The 22,237-nt window shown below is 42.0% G+C and overlaps 1 protein-coding gene across 12 annotated transcripts in view; it reads right to left on the reverse strand.

Annotated features, from left to right (window-relative positions):
- Window positions 1–151: 151 nt before the first annotated feature.
- GPM6B (glycoprotein M6B) overlaps window positions 152–22,237 on the reverse strand; it is a 170,612-nt gene continuing 148,526 nt past the window's right edge. For 7 of the 12 annotated variants that reach the window (XM_011957851.1, XM_011957847.1, XM_011957855.1 and 4 more), the window contains 6 exons: window positions 16,780–16,966; window positions 14,558–14,714; window positions 9,525–9,696; window positions 6,785–6,858; window positions 5,404–5,469; window positions 152–2,218 (listed from right to left, as the gene is read on the reverse strand). In XM_011957851.1, the coding sequence (XP_011813241.1) occupies window positions 2,069–2,218; window positions 5,404–5,469; window positions 6,785–6,858; window positions 9,525–9,696; window positions 14,558–14,714; window positions 16,780–16,966 (806 nt within the window). In that variant the 3' untranslated portion in view covers window positions 152–2,068. Of the gene's footprint in view, window positions 3,797–5,266; window positions 5,470–6,784; window positions 6,859–9,524; window positions 9,697–14,557; window positions 14,715–14,968; window positions 15,104–16,779; window positions 16,967–22,237 lie in introns of those variants that run through there. The other 5 variants (XM_011957853.1, XM_011957857.1, XM_011957852.1 and 2 more) reach the window with 2 other exon arrangements.

Genomic DNA, 22,237 nt, shown 5'->3' on the forward strand with positions numbered 1-22,237 from the left:
TGCTGAAAAGATTTTTGCCAGAAATAAACCAAGCAGCACTCACAGACTTGATTTCCATACCAATGTGAAATCTTGACTATGCACATTGTTCAAAAGTGACACCATACTGAGGACAAAGATAGGATTTATGTATGGTAAAAAGGCAAGTGAATGAAGCTATAATTTTATTTCATTACTCTTAGTACATCCACAACTATTTCCACCTAAATAGATCTTTAAAATAAGCATACACAAGTATCGACTATTATCTACAAATATTTATTGTAACACTTGAATAGAACTACAGGAAGCCCTTGGCACTGATAGAAAATATTGATTCACTGTTAGGTTACAAAAATCTATACATAGCAAAATTTAATGCTCTTTACATAAAAAATATTAGACTACTTAAACAAAACTTCCAAAAATTCCTGGTAATAGCTACCAGAATTAGAAAAGTAAAATTAGGCTTTAGACACTGCCTCTTCTAGAACACTGGACTCTGACAGCACCTCCACTGCTGGAAATAATAGTTAAATCTGTCATGCAACAGGAAAACAAAACACTAAGCTATTTTGGAACAACTGTTCTACACAGAAGAGAGCTTCTCTTAATTAAAAAAAAAAAAAAAAAAAATCCCAAATAGGCATTTTTAGGCATTAACCAAAAAAAGAATCCAAATGAAATATTATACTTGATGTTCAATTTTAATAGCATCTTAATAAAGGTATGCTTCCTTTCATTTGAATACATTTCTGCACATGTATATGTTATAAAATCCAGGAAACAGCCAAACCACAAGTTAACTCTTAACAATGAATATACATAGTTAACCCTATAGTAAGCAGCCCCTTTGAAAAGCACTGATGCACCCAACAGTTAATATGAATCATTTCATAAAGAACAACACAAAGTTTACCATCACTAATACCCAGTACCTACAGTCACTTAATGTTCTGGAACACAATAATGTAGAAGGCAAGTTTCTTTTGAAAATGGCTTAAACTCAAGCAGTTTTCTTGCTGAACATCAAACTTTATTATTCCAGGAAACTAAGATTTAGATAAGAAAAAATGAAATACCAACCCTAATTTAAATTACTTAAGTATTCAAGTCTGTAAAAGCAGGAGGTTAGAGGTCTGTGGTCAATTTGCAATTAGGTTTTAGATAGTTGGTATGAAACTGTAAACTTAGTATCCAGACCACTGAAAAATGGTTTAGAATGGTGGTCATTTTAATAAGGTAACACTTCTTAATTAAAAACATTTATGGAACAAAATTCTGTGAAAGATATTTGGGTCTCTAGTTATGATATAAATTCTTAGAAATTTAAAGCAAATACTCATTAAGGCAGAGCTGACATTTCCCAAGAATAATGAAAATTGAATCAGTACTTTGTTAATATGAAATCTGTTACAAAATTGCTTCTGGAAAGCTTGTCAACGAGTCCAGAATCCAGGTTCTTTAATAGTAGGGTCAGCAGAATTGTAGCTAATTTTAGCATTATTGAAAAATATATTTCTGATTGACTCAGGAAATTAAACGGTCCTGGACTTGGGAGGGAAAAGCTAATTTGAAAAGTCAGTCATAAGAATCACATTATCTTTGATCCAAAGCTTAATGTCAGCTGTCAGAAATGGAACTTGACATCAATTCCATTTTATTTCCTATGTAGATAACACTTATTTGAGGACAGATGGCATAAAGTGAATTTATGGTGTTATCCCTTGATGCTGGCATGTCACAGGTCCCTATCAAGGGGTGTGACATATTCCATTAGTGTCTTGGTAAAATTGCCCTAGCAATAAATGTGAACATGCCACCACAGATTCCCAAAGTATGAACGATCATTTTGTCAAAGTGTTGCCTTTTAAAATGGCTAACATGAAACCTCCAATATTTGTTCTAAAGAAAAAGATTTACCCACTGGAAGGTTTTCCTAGAGATACATCCCAGCAGCTTGAGACAAGACAGTGAAGTGTTTGTACATCTACATTAGTTTGGTGGGATACACATCTGTACTGCAGAGCAGCTGTCTGATGATTTGTCAGAGCTGTAAATACGTCGGTCGAAACACTCTGGCAAATATTTATGTGTAAGAATTGAGTTGTTCTTTTGACCGAGACTGGATATCTTGCAGTTCCTGTTCTTCCTTTGCTTTGATATCCTGGTAAGCCTGCATTTTGCTCGCATCCTTTAAGTAAGCCCAGTTAGAAGACAGTATCATGAGGAAGTGGATCTGGAAGAGAAGGGTGAGCATGATGGCTAGTGAGCATGTGAGAAGGCAAAGCGAGGCGCTAGTTAGATTAGACGGACTTGACTTTAAAGGGGGCGAAGGTTATTCTGTATTAATACTCGCTCTACTAGCAGAGCTGTCAAATCCTGAAAGCATGCTCTACTAGTTGGCTTCGCATTAAAAGGCTGAAGAAAAGTTAGTACACAAACATAGTGAACTGGAAAAAAAATGGCCAAAGGTATTGTTAAGAAAAAGCAAAAATGAAATACAAGAGGGTGTTTTTTTTTTCTTTTTTTCTTTTTTTTTTTTTTTTTTTTTACGATTTTGAGAGTAATTTTAAAGATTGATGCGGAAGTTCGGGAGCACATTGTATAGTTGAAATAAGTGTAGTGTGTGCAAAGACATTTTCTACTTGTAGATAAATCAGTTCCCCCAAAGGCCTAAAAGCATGAACAATGTTTATTTTGAGTAAATAATTCAACTACATATTTAACATGGAAAAAATTAAGTGAATGTCAAAACCAAAATTAAGAACTATAAGCAAAGCATGCAGTCTCTCTGTTAACAAAATTTAGTTGTGAAACTACACTTTTCATTTTGTAAATGCCATTTCATTTCATAAAATGCAAAAATCCTCAGTATCATTCTTTACACTTGATGCGGCAAACACTTCTTTCCTATTTTCCTTGTATTTCCTGCAGAATAAATCTACATCTCAAGTTCCTTATAGTTCATACTTCCTTCTCAACATATTTGAGACCTTCAGGTCCAGGCCTAGTTTCTCTTCCCGTTAAAATCTTACATGCAGCTTGAGAACTAGCTATGAGGAAACAGTTATTACTTACCAAAACACACAATTTAAGGTTACCAATTTTGTGGGCTCTAAAGGAATGATTGTGTTGTGAGGGGGGAAAAAAAAAACTATCCACATATAAATCCTTTTTTTCAGAGAACTGGGTGACCTTTTTCTTCAAATTTTCATCTGGCTTATTTGAGGGTCATTTAGTGGTGAACCATGTGATCATAAAAAAATTGTTTTAAACTTAGAGCATATTTGCAAAGTATTTTCCAGAAGGTGTGACAAAACAAAATCCAGATTAAATCCATTTCATCTTCAGCACTTGTTTTCATTTTCATCATTGAAACTGGTTATCAAGCAATCAAAAATAACAGAAAATGTTATTATTCCAAAGTGTTAATACTTCATTTAAAGATATTGCTCTCTAAAGTTTAAGTATGAGAACATTATTTTAAAGAGGATGCTCACCAGTGTCAGTAAATAACTGAATCCTTTTCAAAATGTGGAAATAGCCAGATCTCATTATTGTGTAATTCATGTACAGTAAGTCATCTTATTAATCTACCATGCAAGATGAGTTTACTAAAGCTATTTACAAAATTACTGTAACAAAACTGCAGAAACCTAGAGTCTGCTTTAGTCTGGAGTGTCAGTGATATTTCATGCTACAGAGCATAGCTCTCTAAAACTCCTTATGCAATTTAGAATTTAGTGCAGCAATCTTCCCGACTCTTAAACTTCAAAACCGCATAGTTATATGTAGTAGCCATCATGTAGATCAGCTGGTGGAAGAGAACAAAACAGGACAGTAAGATACAGGCAGTGAGGGCCAATGCCATGACACTTCTAAACTTGGGTGGGGACGGGTGCCTGCTCATAGTCTAAGGTGTTTCTTTTTTTTCCCCACTTAAAATCACAAGAGACAATTTTCCTATCTAGCACAAACTTTTTCTCATCACATATGTACAATGTAAGTCATTGGTGCTTCCCTAAGTTTATTAAAAGTACTTGGATGTGTTTGAAGAATAACAAGACAGACAGCTGGGTCAACAGCATGAGAAGGATGAAGCTAAATGCCTTAATCCCCTCATCTTTCCAAAACCACGTGCTCAGCAGCAGGCAGTTATCTTTCCTACCTGTTGCTCAACCAAAAGAACAGGTCACCCCCATGATTTTATAGGTGGTTTTTTTTCATAGATTCTAAGGGGAAGGAATGATTTAATGGTCAGAAAAACTGGGAATGACTAATTTACAAGCAGCTGAGATTTTCCCCTTGCTCTACCAGTCTTAGTTGGTTTTCCTCAAATCACAAACTAAGCCCTCCAAAATTACATGTGTACAAACATATACATACATAAGAGCATGTGTTTATACAGTTGGTTTTCACTACTTGTAGATTCCGTATTTGTGACTGCCTACTTGCTAAGATTCATTTGTAACCCTTAATACTTGAGGCACTTCTTTTGTAGTTATTAGCAGACATGTGTAGAGCGGTGAAAGTTGAGTTGCCCAGTATGCACATTCCTAGCTGAGGTTGAACAAGGCAACACTCTGCCTTCTTGTTTAAGCTCTCAGACTATAAATAAGTATACTCGAAATATATGTAGTGCCACGTTTTTAACATTTTTTTTGTGGGTGATTTTGCTGCCTAAAATGGCTCCCAAGCATAGTGCTGCAGTGCTGTCTAGAGTCCCTAAGCGCGAGAAGGTTGCAAACTGCCTGACCAGAGAAAATGTTCATTAGAGAAACTTCATTCAGAAATAGGGATAGTGCTATTGGCCATGAATTCAATAATAATCAACAATATATATTAAATAAGGTGTATTTTACACAGAAACAAGCTTATGTGTTGATAGGTTGATGAAAATGATGTGACCATAGGCTCACAGGAACCTAGCCATGTATTTTCCCCTAGGAGCAGTGGTCCAGCATTTGCTAATTCAGTGCTTGAGGTGACTTTATGGAACATAGCTACTGTGTATGAGAGTGACTATATGAATGTATATATATGTGTATATTTCCACTTGTAAATTAATCCTTGGCAAAGAGAAATGGGTGATGCCTCATGTGAGCATTTCATTTGTGTGCAACTGAAGTCATGAAGCTAAGTGCTCAGTGCAACAAGGTAATATGCTTGGCCTAGCTGATAGGTGTTGATACCCTCTTTTCTTTCCAGAGTCCAAATTACATCACCTACAATTGGTGCCAAGGCAGCCAACTAATACTTCCTGCAAACTACATGTGGTAAGTTAACACAGGCGCCAGTTAACCAAGGTTGAGTGCCAGAATCATTGGCTTCAATAGGCTGGTAAAAGCTGGAAGGGAAATCTGTCATTTAGAGGCTAGAGGGAGGAGGCTAGACTAGGGTGGTCTTGGGGCCATTACTCACCAGGGCAATGACGGTGGCACCAGCTCCTGCACAGGCCACAATGAACAGGTGATAGGACATGTAGAACTACAAAAGAACAGGGCACCAATATAAGCATTTGATGTGTAATGAAATGGCCTACACTCATTCTGGGGTGCTGCTTCATCTGTCTCCTTTGCAGCTATTCTCTGCAAGACTGGGCACAGGCCTGCCTTCTCTTCATGCTCTGGCCTCATGGTGGAGTCACCTGAGGAGCTTTAAAAACTTTCTGATGCCCAGACTGCCCCCCAAATCGATTAAATCTGAATACCTAGGGGCTGGGCCTCAGCCATCAGTATAACATAGTGCTGCCTTGATGGCTGAAAGGTGCAGCCAAGGTGGGGAGCCCCTGCTTCAAGCCACTGCATATTATGGATATACAGATTGACAAGTTGGATAGGGTAGGAGCTGATTATTTCTGTAACTCACTGCTTTTTAAAAGCTTGCCAGGATTTTCTTAAATATACAAGCACCTACGAATGCATTTAAGAATTTTCCTGTATAAACAGTTACAAGCCAATGACCGAAGAATGTTCTAGGGCTGAGACAATTTAAACCAAAGTGTTGGGACACACTCCCTATTAAGAATGAATGAGAAATAGAGAAGTAGCCAAGTCATTCCAGAAATATAAATGATTAACTGTGGCCTCATTTATTAAAAAGTGGGTATATACACAAATTCCTTTATGAAAATTAACTTACATCTGTTCTGTGATAGGTGTTCTACTTTGAAAATCTTTCTGAAGAGGTGAGAGAAGAATCTAGATATATTATTAGGTTTGTAGGTTTGGGTTCACCTCTAAATTATTGCCCAAAGGAAAAGCTCTCCACTTAAGGATTCTCGGCCGGGCGCGGTGGCTCAAGCCTGTAATCCCAGCACTTTGGGAGGCCGAGACGGGTGGATCACGAGGTCAGGAGATCGAGACCATCCTGAGCTACACGGTGAAACCCCGTCTCTACTAAAAAAATACAAAAACCAGCCGGGCGAGATGGCGGGCGCCTGTAGTCCCAGCTACTCGGGAGGCTGAGGCAGGAGAATGGCGTAAACCCAGGAGGCGGAGCTTGCAGTGAGCCGAGATCGCGCCACTGCACTCCAGCCTGGGCGACAGAGCTAGACTCCGTCTCCAAAAAAAAGGATTCTCACCAAATGGGTTGGACCATATGAAGTGACCATTTTTGTAGGTCAAAAATGGCTGAATAGTGATGTTTACATATAGCTCAATCTTAAAGAGTCTAAACAAGGAGCTTTCCCTAATAGCATTTTAACCATCTCTCTCCCTCTTTCTATAGCTAGGAGAACCCTTTTCTCAGCCTAATATTCAAGGGTTATTCTTATGAGCCCTCTGAACTGTGATGATTTTACCTCATTTGTGTTGCAGATGTTCTCCAGGGCAGAGCCGCATATTTTTCCCGGGAAAGCATTCCAAGGAATGATACCTGTAAAATGAACCCCAATAGGATGTTAGTACAAACTACAGTGCCTCATGTTCTTAATAGACCCCACCACTTCGGATGCCAGTTACAGTGTAATTGTAGGCTATGTTCTTCATTAAGAATTGATGGATCTGCTGTCTGCAGAACAAGCATTTTGGAATAAATAGCCCCATTTGAACAATAGGCCAAAAGCAAAGCCAACTAGTCCATAAGAAATCTAAACAGCCTGATATTTTTTTCCCCTACAAATTGTGCTTTATTCAGTGAGGGTTCATATTTGGAAGTTCATATTTGTAAAGATTAATTTTCAAAGCCAGACCTTCCCTATAGTTACTGCAGGACAACCCCCTCATAAAGCATTTTATCACATTGAGGTCAAAATACATTTCCTCATGAAATGTTGTGGTCTGTGGCCTTGCTGTCCAAGCTCTGTTACTGGTCTGCCAGGAGTTCCAAAACTGCAAGTGTACACTCGGAAACAAATTACAAGTTGACAGAGTAATTTATGTTTGTGGGAATCCAATAAAAAACTCTGGATTTGTACTTTGTCTTTGTTTTTATATTCATTTTTATTATGTCTTATAAATGTATTAGAAAATACTTTTGGATTGAAAATCAAATTGGATTTTTTTTTTTTTTTTTTTTTTTTGGAGACAGAGTCTTGCTCTGTCACCCAGGCTGGAGTGGACTCCCGTGATCTTGGCTCACTGCAGCCTCCACCTCCTGGGTTCAAGCGATTCTCTGCCTCAGCCTCCTGAGTAGCTGGGATTATAGGTGCCCACCACCACGCCTGGCTAATTTTTGTACTTTTAGTAGAGACGGGGTTTCACTATCTTGGCCAGGCTGGTCTTGAACTCCTGACCTCGTGATCCACCCGCCTCAGCCTCCCAAAGTGCTGGGATTACAGGTGTGAGCCACCACGTGTGGCTGGAAATTTTTTAAAAAGAAAAACACTACTGTCCTTTACCCTAGAGGGTGGGACAAGCAGAGTCTATGATTTCTCTCTCACTGTAACCCTGAGGCTCCTCTGCAATGACAGTTGTCCAATGGGCTGCTGCTTTTTTTCCCCTCTAATGCATACGTTTGTGCTTAAACACTCCTAGGAGGTAAGGAAAGGAGTGTTAGAAGAAGAAAATTCCTGGCCGGGCGCGGTGGCTCAAGCCTGTAATCCCAGCACTTTGGGAGGCCGAGATGGGCGGATCACGAGGTCAGGAGATCGAGACCATCCTGGCTAACATGGTGAAACCCCGTCTCTACTAAAACATACAAAAAACTAGCCGGGCGAAGTGGCGGGCGCCTGTGGTCCCAGCTACTTGGGAGGCTGAGGCAGGAGAATGCCGTAAACCCAGGAGACGGAGCTTGCAGTGAGCTGAGATCTGGCCACTGCACTCCAGCCTGGGTGACAGAGCGAGACTCCGTCTCAAAAAAAAAAAGAAGAAAATTCCTTATTCCTTTCATCCTTGACACGGGCCAAGAGTACATCTTTATACTTCAGAAGCATGGGAAATTGCCCCAAATTGTCAGTGAAACCATTAACTATAACAATAAATAAGCAAATATAGAGGATTTAAAAAGATGATTGCTGATTACCAAAAATTTGTGGCAAAACACTTATTTTTAAGGAATAGGGGAATGATATACATTTAGATATTCATTTACAAATACTTTAACAGCCAGCTTTAGGCTCCGTTTTTAGCTCTATCATAAAGAACAGTGTTGTTCAGCCTTGGTCATTGTGAGAAGAGATTAGTCTGATGGGTAGTTTCAAGCAAATGTAGTATGTTGTAAGGTAAGATGTTGAGACTAAGCCACATGAGAAAAACAGCAGAAATGAAATAGTCATCTCTCTTCAGAAAAGCTCTGGAAGGACAGTTATTTCCTCTTCAATTCTGATGAAAGCTTTTCCCCCCACCCCCTGGTTGTTTCTGCCAAGAAAAGATTTCCTACCATCGTGGCTGGAAGCAGTAATTAGACTCCTCCCTTAGGATGCTGCCCTCTCTTACTCAGCAGCAAAGTCAAGTCCCAAATTAATTGACAGGAGGAGCCAGTGGTCTCTTCTGGGGCTTGTCACAATGAACCAACCTTAATCCCTATTGTAAGGATCTCACTCATTAGAAAATGTTTGAAGTGGTTTCCAACAGCTGACGACGATTTTTTAAAGATTATGTTCTGATGACTTTAAAATATGTCTGGATCTAATGTATTTTTCAGTACAGATGAAGTGTAAGCAGTTAGTCATTTTAAAAAGACCAGATTTGAGGAGTTGGATGTGCAAATTAATTGAATTATACAATGTGTGCAATATTATTTTGAATGGAAAGTTGGATGTTATAAAACTGAAAATAAAGAAAAAATATAATCTTTTTATAGTGGAGATCCAGAAGTCTTTTTTGATTGAACTGCATTATAAAGTAGTTTCATATTATGAAAAGCTTCTTTTACTACACACTTAACATGAAAACCTAACGAAATCTTGACACCTAGCAAGCTAAAAGCCTCCCTGATGTTTCCACCCAGAAAACAGCATATTGAAGGGAAAAGTATAAAATTACTCTGATAGAAGGGATGAAACAGATCTTGACAATTAAAAGGGTGTGCATGTAATAATTAGGTCCAGACATGCATGAGAGGACAATGGATTAATTGGGGGAGGGGTGAATTGGAAGTACCGTATTGTCGGATATCCACACAGATCTGCTCCACACCCGTGGTCCCGTTGGTCTGCGGTGACTTGATGACTTCACAAGTTGACCATATGTTGTAGAACATAAACACGGGCACCGCTGAGAAACCAAACACGCCCAGCCAGGCCACTCCGAGCACATAGGTGAGGAAAACGAACTAGGCCAAAATGAGAGGAAGGACAGTCATCACTGAAACAGGCAGATGTGTCCCCTGAGTAGAAGGATTGTGCATTTTCAGGCCCAGTACTGACCTGTGGAACACATTGTGGGGACCCTCACCCCGGCATTGGCAGCAAGAAGGAAGAGCCAACAAGGAAGCAGGAGAAGTAAGAGCCAGCCACATTCCCCAGAGCTAGAAGATCTAGAATTGGAGTGCCTGAAGCAGTGTCAGGGCCTTTCGGGTCACCCTTAACTAACAAGGACAGGAGGCCCCAAGAGGTGATCTCACTCGTCCAAGGACACAGAGCTGATCAATGGCAGCCTCTCAAGAGGTGCTCTTTCTAAATATCCATTCTGAAAATGCAGAACATCCTACATAACATGGGATAGATTCTGAATGCATTCCATATTCCACTGAATTATAACTTCATATTAATTTCTCAAATGTTACCTTTATTTTTCATAACAGGTTGGCTCACAGAGAATAGCAATTGCCACAAGAAGCCCTGTCTCAAAAAGAACTTCTCTAGTTTCCTGATTCTGCAAAATTACCAAAACTTTCAAATAATCGCGAACACAAGCTTAATGCACGATCTATAAAATTCTCATTTTCCTCTAGTTTTCTTTTGTCTCTAAGATTCACAGCAGCTTTGCAAGCAAAGCAGTGGCTTAGGGAAAAAGTGTGAGGTGTTCACCCACACGCTGTCATGGGTGATTCCAGGAAGAAAAGAATCCTGTTGCTTGGCTTTCCTCTGCCTTGACCACTTTTCAGAGAGCTTTGTAAGGTGGCCTCAAAAACGTGGTATTTGTGTTCTCAGAAGGCGCGCCCACAGAGGGTGTGGGCGAGGGTGTGGAGTGCTAGTTCGGCTTTTCTATTTTGAAGCTGATGGTGGAGACCTGATGGTCCCCACTAACTTTCTGCGCCGCCGGAGATACCTGGGTAGTTGGAAGCCACCTCCTGATGGTCACAATGCCAGGAAACTGCAGAAACAAGACACTTTCCCTTTCACTGCAAGGAAGCATTTGCATCTCCAAAAATATTCAGAGAAGCAGATTTCAGCAGTTCCACCTCCCACTTCCTCCCACTGCTGCTCCAGACTAGGTTTCTTTCCCTTCAAAAGAAAACAGGACCTGAGCAGGAGGGAGCTGCTGGTTCTTGGCTTCAGTGAGCCTTCCCTTCTGTTAGAGGCCAGGAGTCCAGACGGAAGGCCACTATCCCCCCACCAGAGGGCCCTGCTGCGGGCTGGCCCTATCATGGTGGCCTCCAGCGTCTAGAGCTGCTTCCTCAGTGAGTTCCTGGGCACAAGCCTTCCACACAGGACTGCGAAAGCAAAAGAAATCTCTGGACCCCCAAATCACTAAGCTAAAGGGAAAAGTGAAGCTGGGAACTGCAACAGGCAAACCTCCCATTCTATCCCTAAACAAGATAGCACAAAGATAAAGCTACATACCTCCCTCACAATTAACCCACAGGGAAATCCCTCATGGACAAACGACAGACAGAGCTCAAAGTCATCCCTCGGAGGCTCATGTGAGACAAATGCATATCTGACTGCTTCCTCTCCCCTGTCATTTCAACAAGCCAGACCAGCCATAAGTGACTATTCCTCTACCTTCCTCTCCCACGTGAACTGTATATTCAATGAAAGGCCGATCAGAGACCCAAAAGAATGCAACCATTTGTCTCTCACCTACTTGTGACCTGGAAGCCCCCTCCCTGCTTCGAGTTGTCCCCACCTTTCTGGACAAACCAATGTACATCTTACATTTATTGATTAATGTCTCACGTCTCCCTAAAATGTATAAAACCAAGCTGTGCCCCGACCACCTTGGGCCCGTGTTGTCCAGACCTCCTGAGGCTGTGTCATGGACACACCCTTAACTTTGGCAAAATAAACTTTCTAAATTGGCTGATACCTGTTTCAGATACTTTTGGGTTCACAGGACTTTCTCGAAAAAAATCTGACGTAAGAGCTAAAAGCAGGCCATGCTAGGTGGGTTGGGGATCCCTCATGGTGTCCCCATCTCTAGGTGAAGTGCCACTGGCTCAAGTAGAAGCTCCTCTCCTCTCCACCATGTACTGTGTCCTGACCAATGCTCAAAGGATCCAAAAATGTTAAACATCAGGCAGTGGATGACTTAATGCTGTGCCCTGTGGAAACTAGACCTCTTTTATTTTTGAAACTTGATGGGTAGAATTGAAGGGGAAAGCTGTCATTCTTAAAGCTGTGAGGAGGTGTTTTTTCTTTTTTTCCTTTGGAGGAGGATTCCCACTATTTGTGGCTATTTTCCCTCTGCTCTTCACAGGCATTTTATTTAACAGCTGCCTCCTTCCCCCACAAAAGTAACCATTCCCCTGACTTATACGGTAGTCACTTCTTTGTATTTTTTAACAGCTTTATTGAAATATGATTTACTCGGAAACTCACAAATTAATTTACTCCTTTGTTCTATGAACTGAATCTTAAAAAACCAACATGAAATGAGGATCCTATTTGAGATTGGGGAGGTCCAAACTGGTAAAGAACTAAATCGTTCAGCAATTGGAGTGATGGGTTTCATCCTTGTAGGTAGTTTCTTTTCAGAACATGGTTTTCTGAAATCACATCAAATGACACTATCTGTCAAGACTATTATCTATCCTTGAGAGGGGTAGGTGGGCATGTGAGCTTAAGCCTGGCTGGACCGTTCTGAAGTCCCACAAATGGTCATTCCGGACAAACCTAAAGATTGGCATCTGGATCCATGCGGCTGATGATGTTCTGCTCAACTACTTCCTGGGGGTGCTGCTTCTCCTGGAAGGGGCAGGTGTGGTGTGGAACGCAGACTGTGGAGTTGGGCCCACGGCTGATGTGAGAGAGCAAAAAGGACAGTCCGGGCTGGGGAGGGGCTGAGGAACAGGCCCCTGTGACGTGGCCAGGCCTGTGGACTCCAAAGGAGAGTTTCCCACATTGCAGTCCCCTTCTTGCTTCTTGCAGCCCTGCTGTCCTTGGAAAAACTGTTACATTCATTCATAACCTCTATCTCCAGATTCAAGTGATTCTCCTGCCTCAGCCTCCCACATCCCTGGGACTACAGGCATGCGCCACCATGCCTGGCTAATTTCTGTATTTTTAGTAGAGATGGGGTTTTGCCATGCTGACCAGGCTGGTTTCGAACTCCTGAACTCAGGTGATCCACCCGCCTAGGCCTCCCAAAGAGATGGGATTACAGGCGTGAGCCACCGCACCAGGCTGCCAATTCCATTTAGAAACTGAAATTCAGTGTGCCAAAAATCAAACTCCATAAATACTTCTCCCCTCCTCCCCTCCTAGGCTCTCAATGGAGAGCCTTTTCCTCTTGGAAAAGGACCATTTTCTTTTGTGATGAAGCACTTTTGAACCCTGTTTTTTAATGACCCATTAAGATCTGCCATCCTCTAGACCAGAGGTCAGCAAATGCTATCTTACTGTAAAGAGCCAGATAGAAAACCGTTTAGGCTTTGCAGGTCACGTCTGGTCTCTGTGGCAACTGGTCCAATGTGCATCATGCTTTGTAGCATGAAGGCAGCCATAGCTAATGTGCAAATGAATAGGCATGGCTATGTGCCAATCAAACGTTGTTTAGGATCATCAAAACTAGACTTTCTTATAATTTTCATGTATCATGAAATACTCATTTTTTCTAACCACTGAAAGATATAAAAAGCATTCTTGGCCAGGCACAGTGGCTCACACCTATAATCTCAACATTTTGGGAAGCAGCTTGAGCCAGGAGTTCGAGACCAGCCTAGGCAACATGGTGAAACCCTGTCTCTGCAAAAGATAAAAAAATTAGCTGAGTGTGATGGAGTGCACCTATAGTCCCAGCTACTCGGGAGGCTGAGACTGGAGGATTGCTTCAGCCCAGGAGGCAGAGGTTGCAGTGAGAGGTTGCAGTGAGTCATAATCACACCACTGCACTCCAGCCCAGGTGACAGAGCAAGACCCTGTCTTAAAAAAAAAAAAAAAAAATTCTTGACTGAGCATGATGGCTCACGCCTGTAATCCCAGCACTTTGGGAGGCTGAGGCAGGGGGATCACCTGAGGTCAAGAGTTCAAGACCAGCCTGCCCAACATGACAAAACCCTTTCTCTACTAAAAGTACAAAAATTCGCCAGGTGGTGGTGGCGGGCGCCTGTGATCCCAGCTGCTCGGGAGGCTGAGACAGGAGAATCGCTTGAACCCAGGAGGCAGAGGTTGCAGTTAGTGGAGATCGCGACACTGCCCTTGGAGACAGAGTGATACTCCATCTCAAAAAAAAAATCTTAGCCTTGAGCTGTACAAAAACAGGTAGTACACCAAATTTTGCCCACAGTCCATAGTTGCTAACCCCTGTCTTAGACTATAAGCTGCTTGAGAAAGAAGGCTGTGTTTGAATCTTTGCATCTCTAGTGGCTAGCAAAGCCCAGATAGGCGCTCTGTACAGCAGGTGCTGGTAAGTATTTACAGAAGGATCACGACGATTTTCCATAGTCCATGTATGTCTTTATGGCCATGATCCATATTTAAAGACAACCAAAGGGGAGCACTGAGACCACATGAAAGTTATCTCCTTCTATAGTGGGAACCTGGCATTTGAAAAATCTTCAGCACCCTTTTCACTTTTACACTGATGAGAACATTTGATTTATTTCTACCAGCCATAGATTTTAATTTACTATCAATAACATGTTGAAGGTTTTTCTAGTCCTAACTCTAAATTGGTAAGGCCAATATTTGTGTCATGGACCCTCCATCCAATGCTTGATACCCGGTAGCTTTTGCCAAATACAAGGAAATACATCAAGGCATGGCTCTGGTTGTAAATCAAACAATCAGTTATCAGAGGTTCACACTCACCATTCCACTGATGCATCGGCCACAGGCGGTTGTTTTAAACTCACCGTGCAGTTCTTTCACTGCACTTGTGGTGTAAAAGCCTTCTGCCAACAGAATGATCCCATACAAGAAGAAAAAGGACGCAATTCCATAGATGACATACTGCATCAGTTGTATCCTACAAAGAGAAGAGATCCTGAACCATTAAATTCACTGCCTGGTAGTGACTACGTTTCTGGACGCTGGAGAGAGGACATGAGGGGGATGTTCCTGTGAGCGCCTCACTCGCCCCACTGATGGCTTTGATGTACTTGTGGGGCATCCTGGGCGGCATCCCTGCCCATGTCCCAGCAACATGGGCCTTCCTTCCAAGGTGGGAATGATGTTTCCTTTGCTCAGGGCAGCATCCAGTTGTAATCTTTTCATCCTTACCTGAGTCCTGGGCGGCAAGGGTTAGAATCCTCATTTTGCACATAAGTAAAACACAGGCATTGAGGAGTTAAGCTCCTCATCAGAGGATACACAGTTAGTGGCAAAGCCAGCATCTGAACCCTGGTCCATGACAACATGTTCTTTCTGCCCTATCAAAATGCCTCCCAACCAGGCCTAGTGGTTCATATCACTCTGATAAAACCCCTAAGTAGGCACTCAGGGCTTCTTTAGGGGGTAATTTAGGGAGATGTTTTTTGCATTGTGACTCCCACCACACAAGTAGTAGTAGGTTGAGTAAGTTTAAGATACAGAAAGTTAATTCACAATGCAGTTCGTCTCACAAAAGCTAATGAAGATGGATGACATGTCCTTAGCCTTCGGCTGCCCATTGGAATCACCTGGGGAGCTTGGAAAATACTGGTACCTGGATCCCAACCCCAGAGATTATGTCCTAATTGGTCTGGGGTAAGGTATGGGGATTTTTTTAAAGCTTCTCAGAGGTTTGAGAGCCACAGATTGAGATCACTACCTAATTAAATCAATACACCTTTCCCAGGTTCAGTCTTGGTAAACATTTCTTCTTTGCACATAGCTGGCACTCAGTGAGTCCCTTGTCCTGCTTGAGCCCTCCTTATAATCTCCCAACCTGTGTTCATTTCTTTGGAGGTCATTTGTGAACGGATAAGAAAGAATAAAATTCCCTAAGGACTGAAGAGTCTCCAACATGACTCCATGACCATTCCATAAAAGTTCATTCATGTCTTTTTTCAGTCTGGTAAAGAAGTTTCTTATAATCATAAGACACATAAACACTGGAACTTTGAGATTCAAGGGAAGAAAAAGAAACAGTGAAGGAAATGGAGAAAGGGGAAGACATGTGAAGAAAATAAGTAGTTTGCTGCTGAGCTTGCACAGTTATGAGAATCTATGCACGGGCGTCACTGTGACTCCATTGAGAATGTTTCCTGAAAGAAAGGCAGAGATCTGCTGCTAAACCCCTGGACCTTCCTCTCTTCTGCAATGGAGGATGCCCTGGGATCTGCTCTTCTGCTAGAAGAATTAAAGGTAAAATACTGCTCCTGGAGGCTCAGAGTTGGGGTCAGTCCTTAACAGGGCTCCTACCATTCCAGGGATGGTCACTTCCTGGGAGAAAGCCAGAGGCATCTGTTACTTGGGAACAATACAACTCCGTTGAGACAATCGGCAGCATCACCTATCACCATGTCACAGCCCCCCATGTCCACAGCTACCATGTGTGAAGTGTCCTATGTGCATACCATGCCATTTCCAACATTCCCAAGTAACATTCCACCCTGGGGCCTAAACATCTACCACATTCTAGGCCCTTTCTTTTTCCTTCTCTCATGAACCTTTTTCTATCTGCATAAAGTTAACTTTAAGTAAAAGCATTCATTTTCTGCCAGGAGAGCACACTGTAGTCTTTCTGAAAAACATCATGAGGTGGTTGCATCTTAGATACTTTTTTTTAAAAAACAAAGTATCACTCTGTCACCCAGACTGGAGTGCAGTGGCGCCATCCTGGCGCACCGCAACATCCACCTCCTGAGTTTAAGTAATTCTCCTGCCTCAGCCTCCTAAGTAGCTGGGATTACAGGCACACACCACCATGCCCAGCTAAATTTTTTTGTGTATTTTTAGTAGAGGTGGCGTTTCACCATGTTGCCCAGGCTGGTCTTGAACTTCTGACCTCAGGTGATCTGCCTGCCTCAGCCTCCCAAATTGCTGGGATTACAGGCATGAGCCACCAGGCCAGGCCTTAGATACATTTTTAAAGGGAACCGGATACTTACACCTCGCTCAGCAAGGCATGGTCACTGGCGTTGGTGGAGAAGTGTTGCTCAAGAATCGCCACGGTGCCTGCGAGAGCCACATGCCCACAGCCGCAGAACAAGGCCACCCCGGAGAAGCAGAGGATGGTGGCCACCAGGGAGGCGTAGGGGACTCCTCCCAGACACTTGATGCAGCATTCAAAGCAGCCTGGACCCAAAGGAGAGAAAATACAGCCATTATGGGCAAGAACGCCTCTGGTCTTCAAGAATACCACATATTCACAGAGAAGGCTTTAATTATTCCATCTCCCCTCTCATGCTCTATGGTTAATACTTCGACATCCCAAGGGCCAGTGTGGTAGTTACCGTGATCTCACATTCTGCAGTGAGGACCCTGAGGCTCCAAGAGAGAATGTAACTTAATTTGCTCAGAATCTGGAAGGGTAGCGAATGGCAGAGCAGTCAATTGACAAAGAGTTATAAGGTAGTTACAATTCTAGGGCTTCCCTGATAGACTGAGTGGTGGGGGCAGTCCTGCTCAAGTGCCTATGAGAAGCACTCATTCCACCAACACAGTCAAAAGAGGACAGCAGCGAAGCTGCAGCTCTGTGAAGAAAACAACAGTCAGGTCATCTCCAGCCTCACAGTTCTGGGGTTTCAACACGTCTGCTGCTGTAGCAACCAACGGCTTTCCCCAAGCCCTGGACCTCCTGGGCAACTGGGAGAATCTGATACAGCAATTATGCCGTCGCCCGGTTCAAACAAATAGCAAGGTGATTGTTTTGGAAAGGTCACAGGTATTTTGGTCCCTAATTCAGTGAAGTACAAGGTCACCAAGAGCCACTCAAGTTTCATTCAAGTTGACATCAGAAATTATCTCAAATTTTTAATAAAAATGCTTCCCTCCAGCCCAGTCAGCTCAAGCAATTCATTCACAGTCCTCCTCCTCCCCGGCTTCCACCTTCCCCGTCAGAAACCAGAACTGGTGGGTGATATTTAAGTACTTGAAGGAGAAAAAAGAACAGAAGAAAAAAACAAAACCAAAATGAACATCCATGAAGTGGAATGAAGGAGAGACAGCCGTAACTCACTGTTAATCTTGAAAAGATAAGACTTGTATTCATTTTTAAAATAAACTTTTACTTGAGATGTCCATAAAGACCTGCCCGAGGGGCAGAGCCAGGTAACATTTTCAGTTTGGAGACATTTATGTTTCAGTAAAGGCAGCACTGGCCTCGGGATAATGCCAGTACCTCTCCTAACCTCCCGTCCCTGTTTATATTATCCAGACCCTTAAGTAAATGGCTTGTCAGGGAAATTGAACTTTAAACGCATTATGGTGTTTAATAGCAATCAAGGGCACTTCATTACTTCAGGGCAAGCACATTAAGCCAGACAAAAAAAAAAAAAAAAAAATTCCCCCAAATGGTCTTCACAGTTAGGTTATGGAATGACAACCCAGCATAAAGCACCATAGATGAATGTTTTCATTTTAGTGAGCATTCCTTTTAAACTAGCATTAGCTTAAACCTATGGAAAATGACTACGAAAACTCATTACTAGATTTCTCTTTAGTTCATTGGAAGATAAAAAATATTAGAGCTTCAGAAAATAAAAAGTATCAGGGCTTCATAAGAAAGCTGTGCTTCCTTTCACTTCAAAACATGAGCAGCTGTTTTTAGGAAGACCAACTTCCCTGAAATGGATTGGGGAAACTATATAAAATGGGAACCATCCTGGCTAACATGGTGAAACCCTGTCTCTACTAAAAATACAAAAAATTAGCCGAATTAGCCGGGCATGGTGGCCTGCACCTGTAGTCCCAGCTATTCGGGAGGCTGAGGCAAGGGAATCGCTTGAACCCAGGAGGCAGAGGTTGCAGTGAGCTGAGATCGCGCCACTGAATTCCAGCCTGGGAGACAGAGCAAGACTCCTTTTCAAAAAAAAAGGGAACCAGTACACAATATGGTTCAAGTTCACTAGCAAGTCAGTATCTTAAAGAGCTTCAGACACTCAGGATTTGTGAGCAGAGATGTCAGACCTCAATCTTATTTTGTCACATGACTTTCTGGGGACTGAGGTGAGAGGAATGCAACTCAAAGTCCAAATTCTCTCCAGGTTCCCAAGCTAAGAGAAACTAGAATCCTTGGCCTTGATGTATCTCATTATAAAGAGAAAACAGACATGGGTATTGTATCATTCACAGCCTCCCCACATTCTCAGCTTCTATGATCATGTTAAGAAAAAGATGAATGCCTGCTTTCCTAACTAACAAAGTTGTATCTGGTCCTTAAAGGATAAAGATGTGACGCCTTGGGACTGTGTGGTCCAAAATGGTAGCCACTAACACATGTAGCTATTTACATTTATTTAAAATTAAATAAAATGAAAAATTCAGGTCCTCTGTTGCACAAACCACATTTCATATGCTCAAAAGTCACATGGACTAGTGGGTACTGTATTGGACAACACAGATATAGGACATTTCATCATCACAGAACACTGCTTTGGAATACATTTGAATCGTCACATATTTGATTTTCTATAATGTGAGCTGGGTTCTAACTGGATTTTCTGTTGGATTTCATTAATTCAGTACTTTGTGAAGACCTACTGGGTGCCAAGTATACAAACGTGAAATAAGATACCTTTTTGGCTTCAAGATAAATCCAATACTGCAGGCAGACAAGTAACACAATTATTATAGTCCAGCATGATGGGGTAAAGATACAGATCCCTGCAGAGCCAGTGGAAAGGGAGTGGAGAGAAGGCAGACAGGGAAGGACAGAAGGGCAAATAATTCATACTGGAGGGGTCCTTCTACAGAAAGACCTAGTATCCAGAATACTTAAACAGCTGATGTGGTGACAATGACATATAACCAGATAAAACTGTTCATTAATTCTCTGAATTTATGTATATATATATATATAATATATATATTTTTAAACTAAACCCACACCCTTTTTCATCATTTGGAGTTAGGGTTAGGTGTTACGGTGTAGCACACTTGCCCTTTAATGATAGAACTTGTCCTTCCAAATCCACAGTTGCCACTTCAAACAGTCTTTCATCCAAATGGTTAGAGCATTCCAAAGAAATATCACAGCTGCTCCCAGGCTCAAAAAGACAAGTGGGGTTAGAAGAATGATGCTGTTCAATCCCAAATTCAATACTAGATCAAAGCTAAAGTTTCCCTCCAATTTAAATCTCTCAAGGACTCTGTATAGCTCAAGCTGTGGATCTAGTTTTACAACAGCAGGGAAAACCAGAAACTCGAGAATTTGGGGGATCACTTCAATGAATCATGCTCTCTCAGCAGATGCCAATGCTCTTACGTTTTCAGCAGATGATTTTATTTGTGGCTGTAGAAACCCTAGCTCCTATAGAACAGAAATCACCATCTTTGCTCCACTGGCACAGATAAAACTCTTATGGACTGTGCCAGCCAACATGACTAGAAGCTAGTGACATAAAATACGGGAAAAGTTTATGGGACATAATACAGCTGGATGTAGAGCTTATTCTAGCTTAGTTGACCAGTTATCTTCAGGGTTAAGATTGCATGTGTGGTAGATATCCAACCATCTATAAATGGATCACTCTCCACTGTACCTTCTATGTCAGTATAGAAGCCACCTCTGGTCACAGTGTGCATGATATTTTTGAACACTGGGCAATTTAGTCACATATCACGCACTCATCCTGGAGGAAACAAAACTGCTGCAAAAAGTTAGTAAGAAAAAGCTAAATGTGTTTATTTAGGAGCTAGAGGATATAGGTAATATAGGAGCTAGACCACCTAGGACTTTCCAGGCCACCTTAAGAATTCTGGACTTTATCTTCAAAATCATGGGAAGCCACTGAGTATTTTTTTTGGTTTTTTTTTTTTTTTGAAACAGTCTTGCTCTGTTGCCTAGGTTGGAGTGCAGTGGCACAATCACTGCTCACTGCAGCATTGAAGTCTCTGGCTCAAGCGATCCTCCCACCTCAGCCTCTTAAGTAGCTGGGACCACAGGCCCATGCCACTGCACCCAGCTCATTTTTTATTTTTTAAATTTTTTGTAGTGACAGGGTCTCCTTATGTTAGCCAGGCTGTTCTCTAACTCTTGGGCTCAAGTGATCCTCTCGCCTCGGCCTCCCAAAGTGCTGCAATTACGGATGTAAGCCACCATGCCTGGTCTGCCAGGGAGCATTTTTAAACATGGGAAACAGATTGGGGTTGTGAAAGATCACTCTGGATGATGTGAAGGGATATGTGGATCTGTAGCTGAGAAGAGCTGAACTTGAATGCTGGCAGCTTCTACTGGGCAACAAGGAAAACTATCAGAGGTCAAGAAAAGATACGAGTGGACCATTTGTCAATTCCATGTACTTTGCAAAGTGTGTTCATTGGACCAGCAGTATCAGCTTCATCAGGGAGGAACCTGTGAGAAATGAAGCATGTTGGGCATGGCCCCAGACTAGCTGAGTCAGAATCTGCATTTTAACAAGCCCTCTGGGGTGATTTGTGTGCACATGAAAATTTGACAAGCCCATTTCTAGTCAACAGTGGCATCTTCCCAGTCTCAGCTGTGGCATCCTGAGTCTGTTTGAGGTGCCTGCTTTCATATTCAATGGCGTGTGATGTTTTTTCTCTAAGACGTGGCCCACTGGGTTTGGCCATAACCCTCCAATCACTTGTGAATCAAATGGCAAGTTCCAAGGACTACAGTGAAGAAAAACAAAATGTTCCAAGTTGTTCAGCCGTCTTGAAAAGAGTGCAGCTAGAGTGCCTTTTTGTAAGTCAAGCAAGTACTATTAACCTTGGAATTTTTCATGCTTTAGTGTCATGCCATAGGCAGGGTCTGAGAAGATAGGAATTGAGTCACCTGAGAAAGCAGATTTCTAAACACACACACTCCTACCCACTGCAGTGCTGGGAGTGCCTGTGCACACAAAGGAGGTAGATCTGGGATTCAGGCTGTCCTTAGTAGTCATAGGCAAGCTGATGTTTTTAAATATAAGGGTGGTGCCAAGTACCAGCAGAACACCATGCTGTTATAGCTAAGGAAAATCAGTGCTTTTCTTGGATGCTCCTATAAATCCACAGACTGAATTTTCCCAAGCTTCAAACCAGCAATGACAACATTGGGTAACGTGAATGAGAAAAAGCAAGGAAAGCATTTTTTTGATGGCTGTGATGTATTCATGTACAAAATAAAAATCAATGCCAGGCTTTTTTTTTTTTTTTTTTTTTTCCTGAGAAAGAGTCTCACTCTGTTGCCCAGGCTGGAGTGAGTGGTATGATCTCCACTCACTGCAGCCTTAACCTCCTGGGTTCAAGTGATTCTTATGCCTCAGCTTCCCTAGTAGCTGGGATTACAGGCACGCGCCACCACACCCAGCTAATTTTTTGTATTTTTAGTACAGACGGAGTCTTGCCATGTTGGCCAGGCTAGAATGCCAGGCTTTCTAGCACATTTTAATAGTAATTCTC

Source organism: Colobus angolensis, unplaced genomic scaffold (assembly GCF_000951035.1).
Source record: "Colobus angolensis palliatus isolate OR3802 unplaced genomic scaffold, Cang.pa_1.0 Scaffold450, whole genome shotgun sequence".
In the NCBI taxonomy this organism is placed as follows: domain Eukaryota; kingdom Metazoa; phylum Chordata; class Mammalia; order Primates; family Cercopithecidae; genus Colobus; species Colobus angolensis.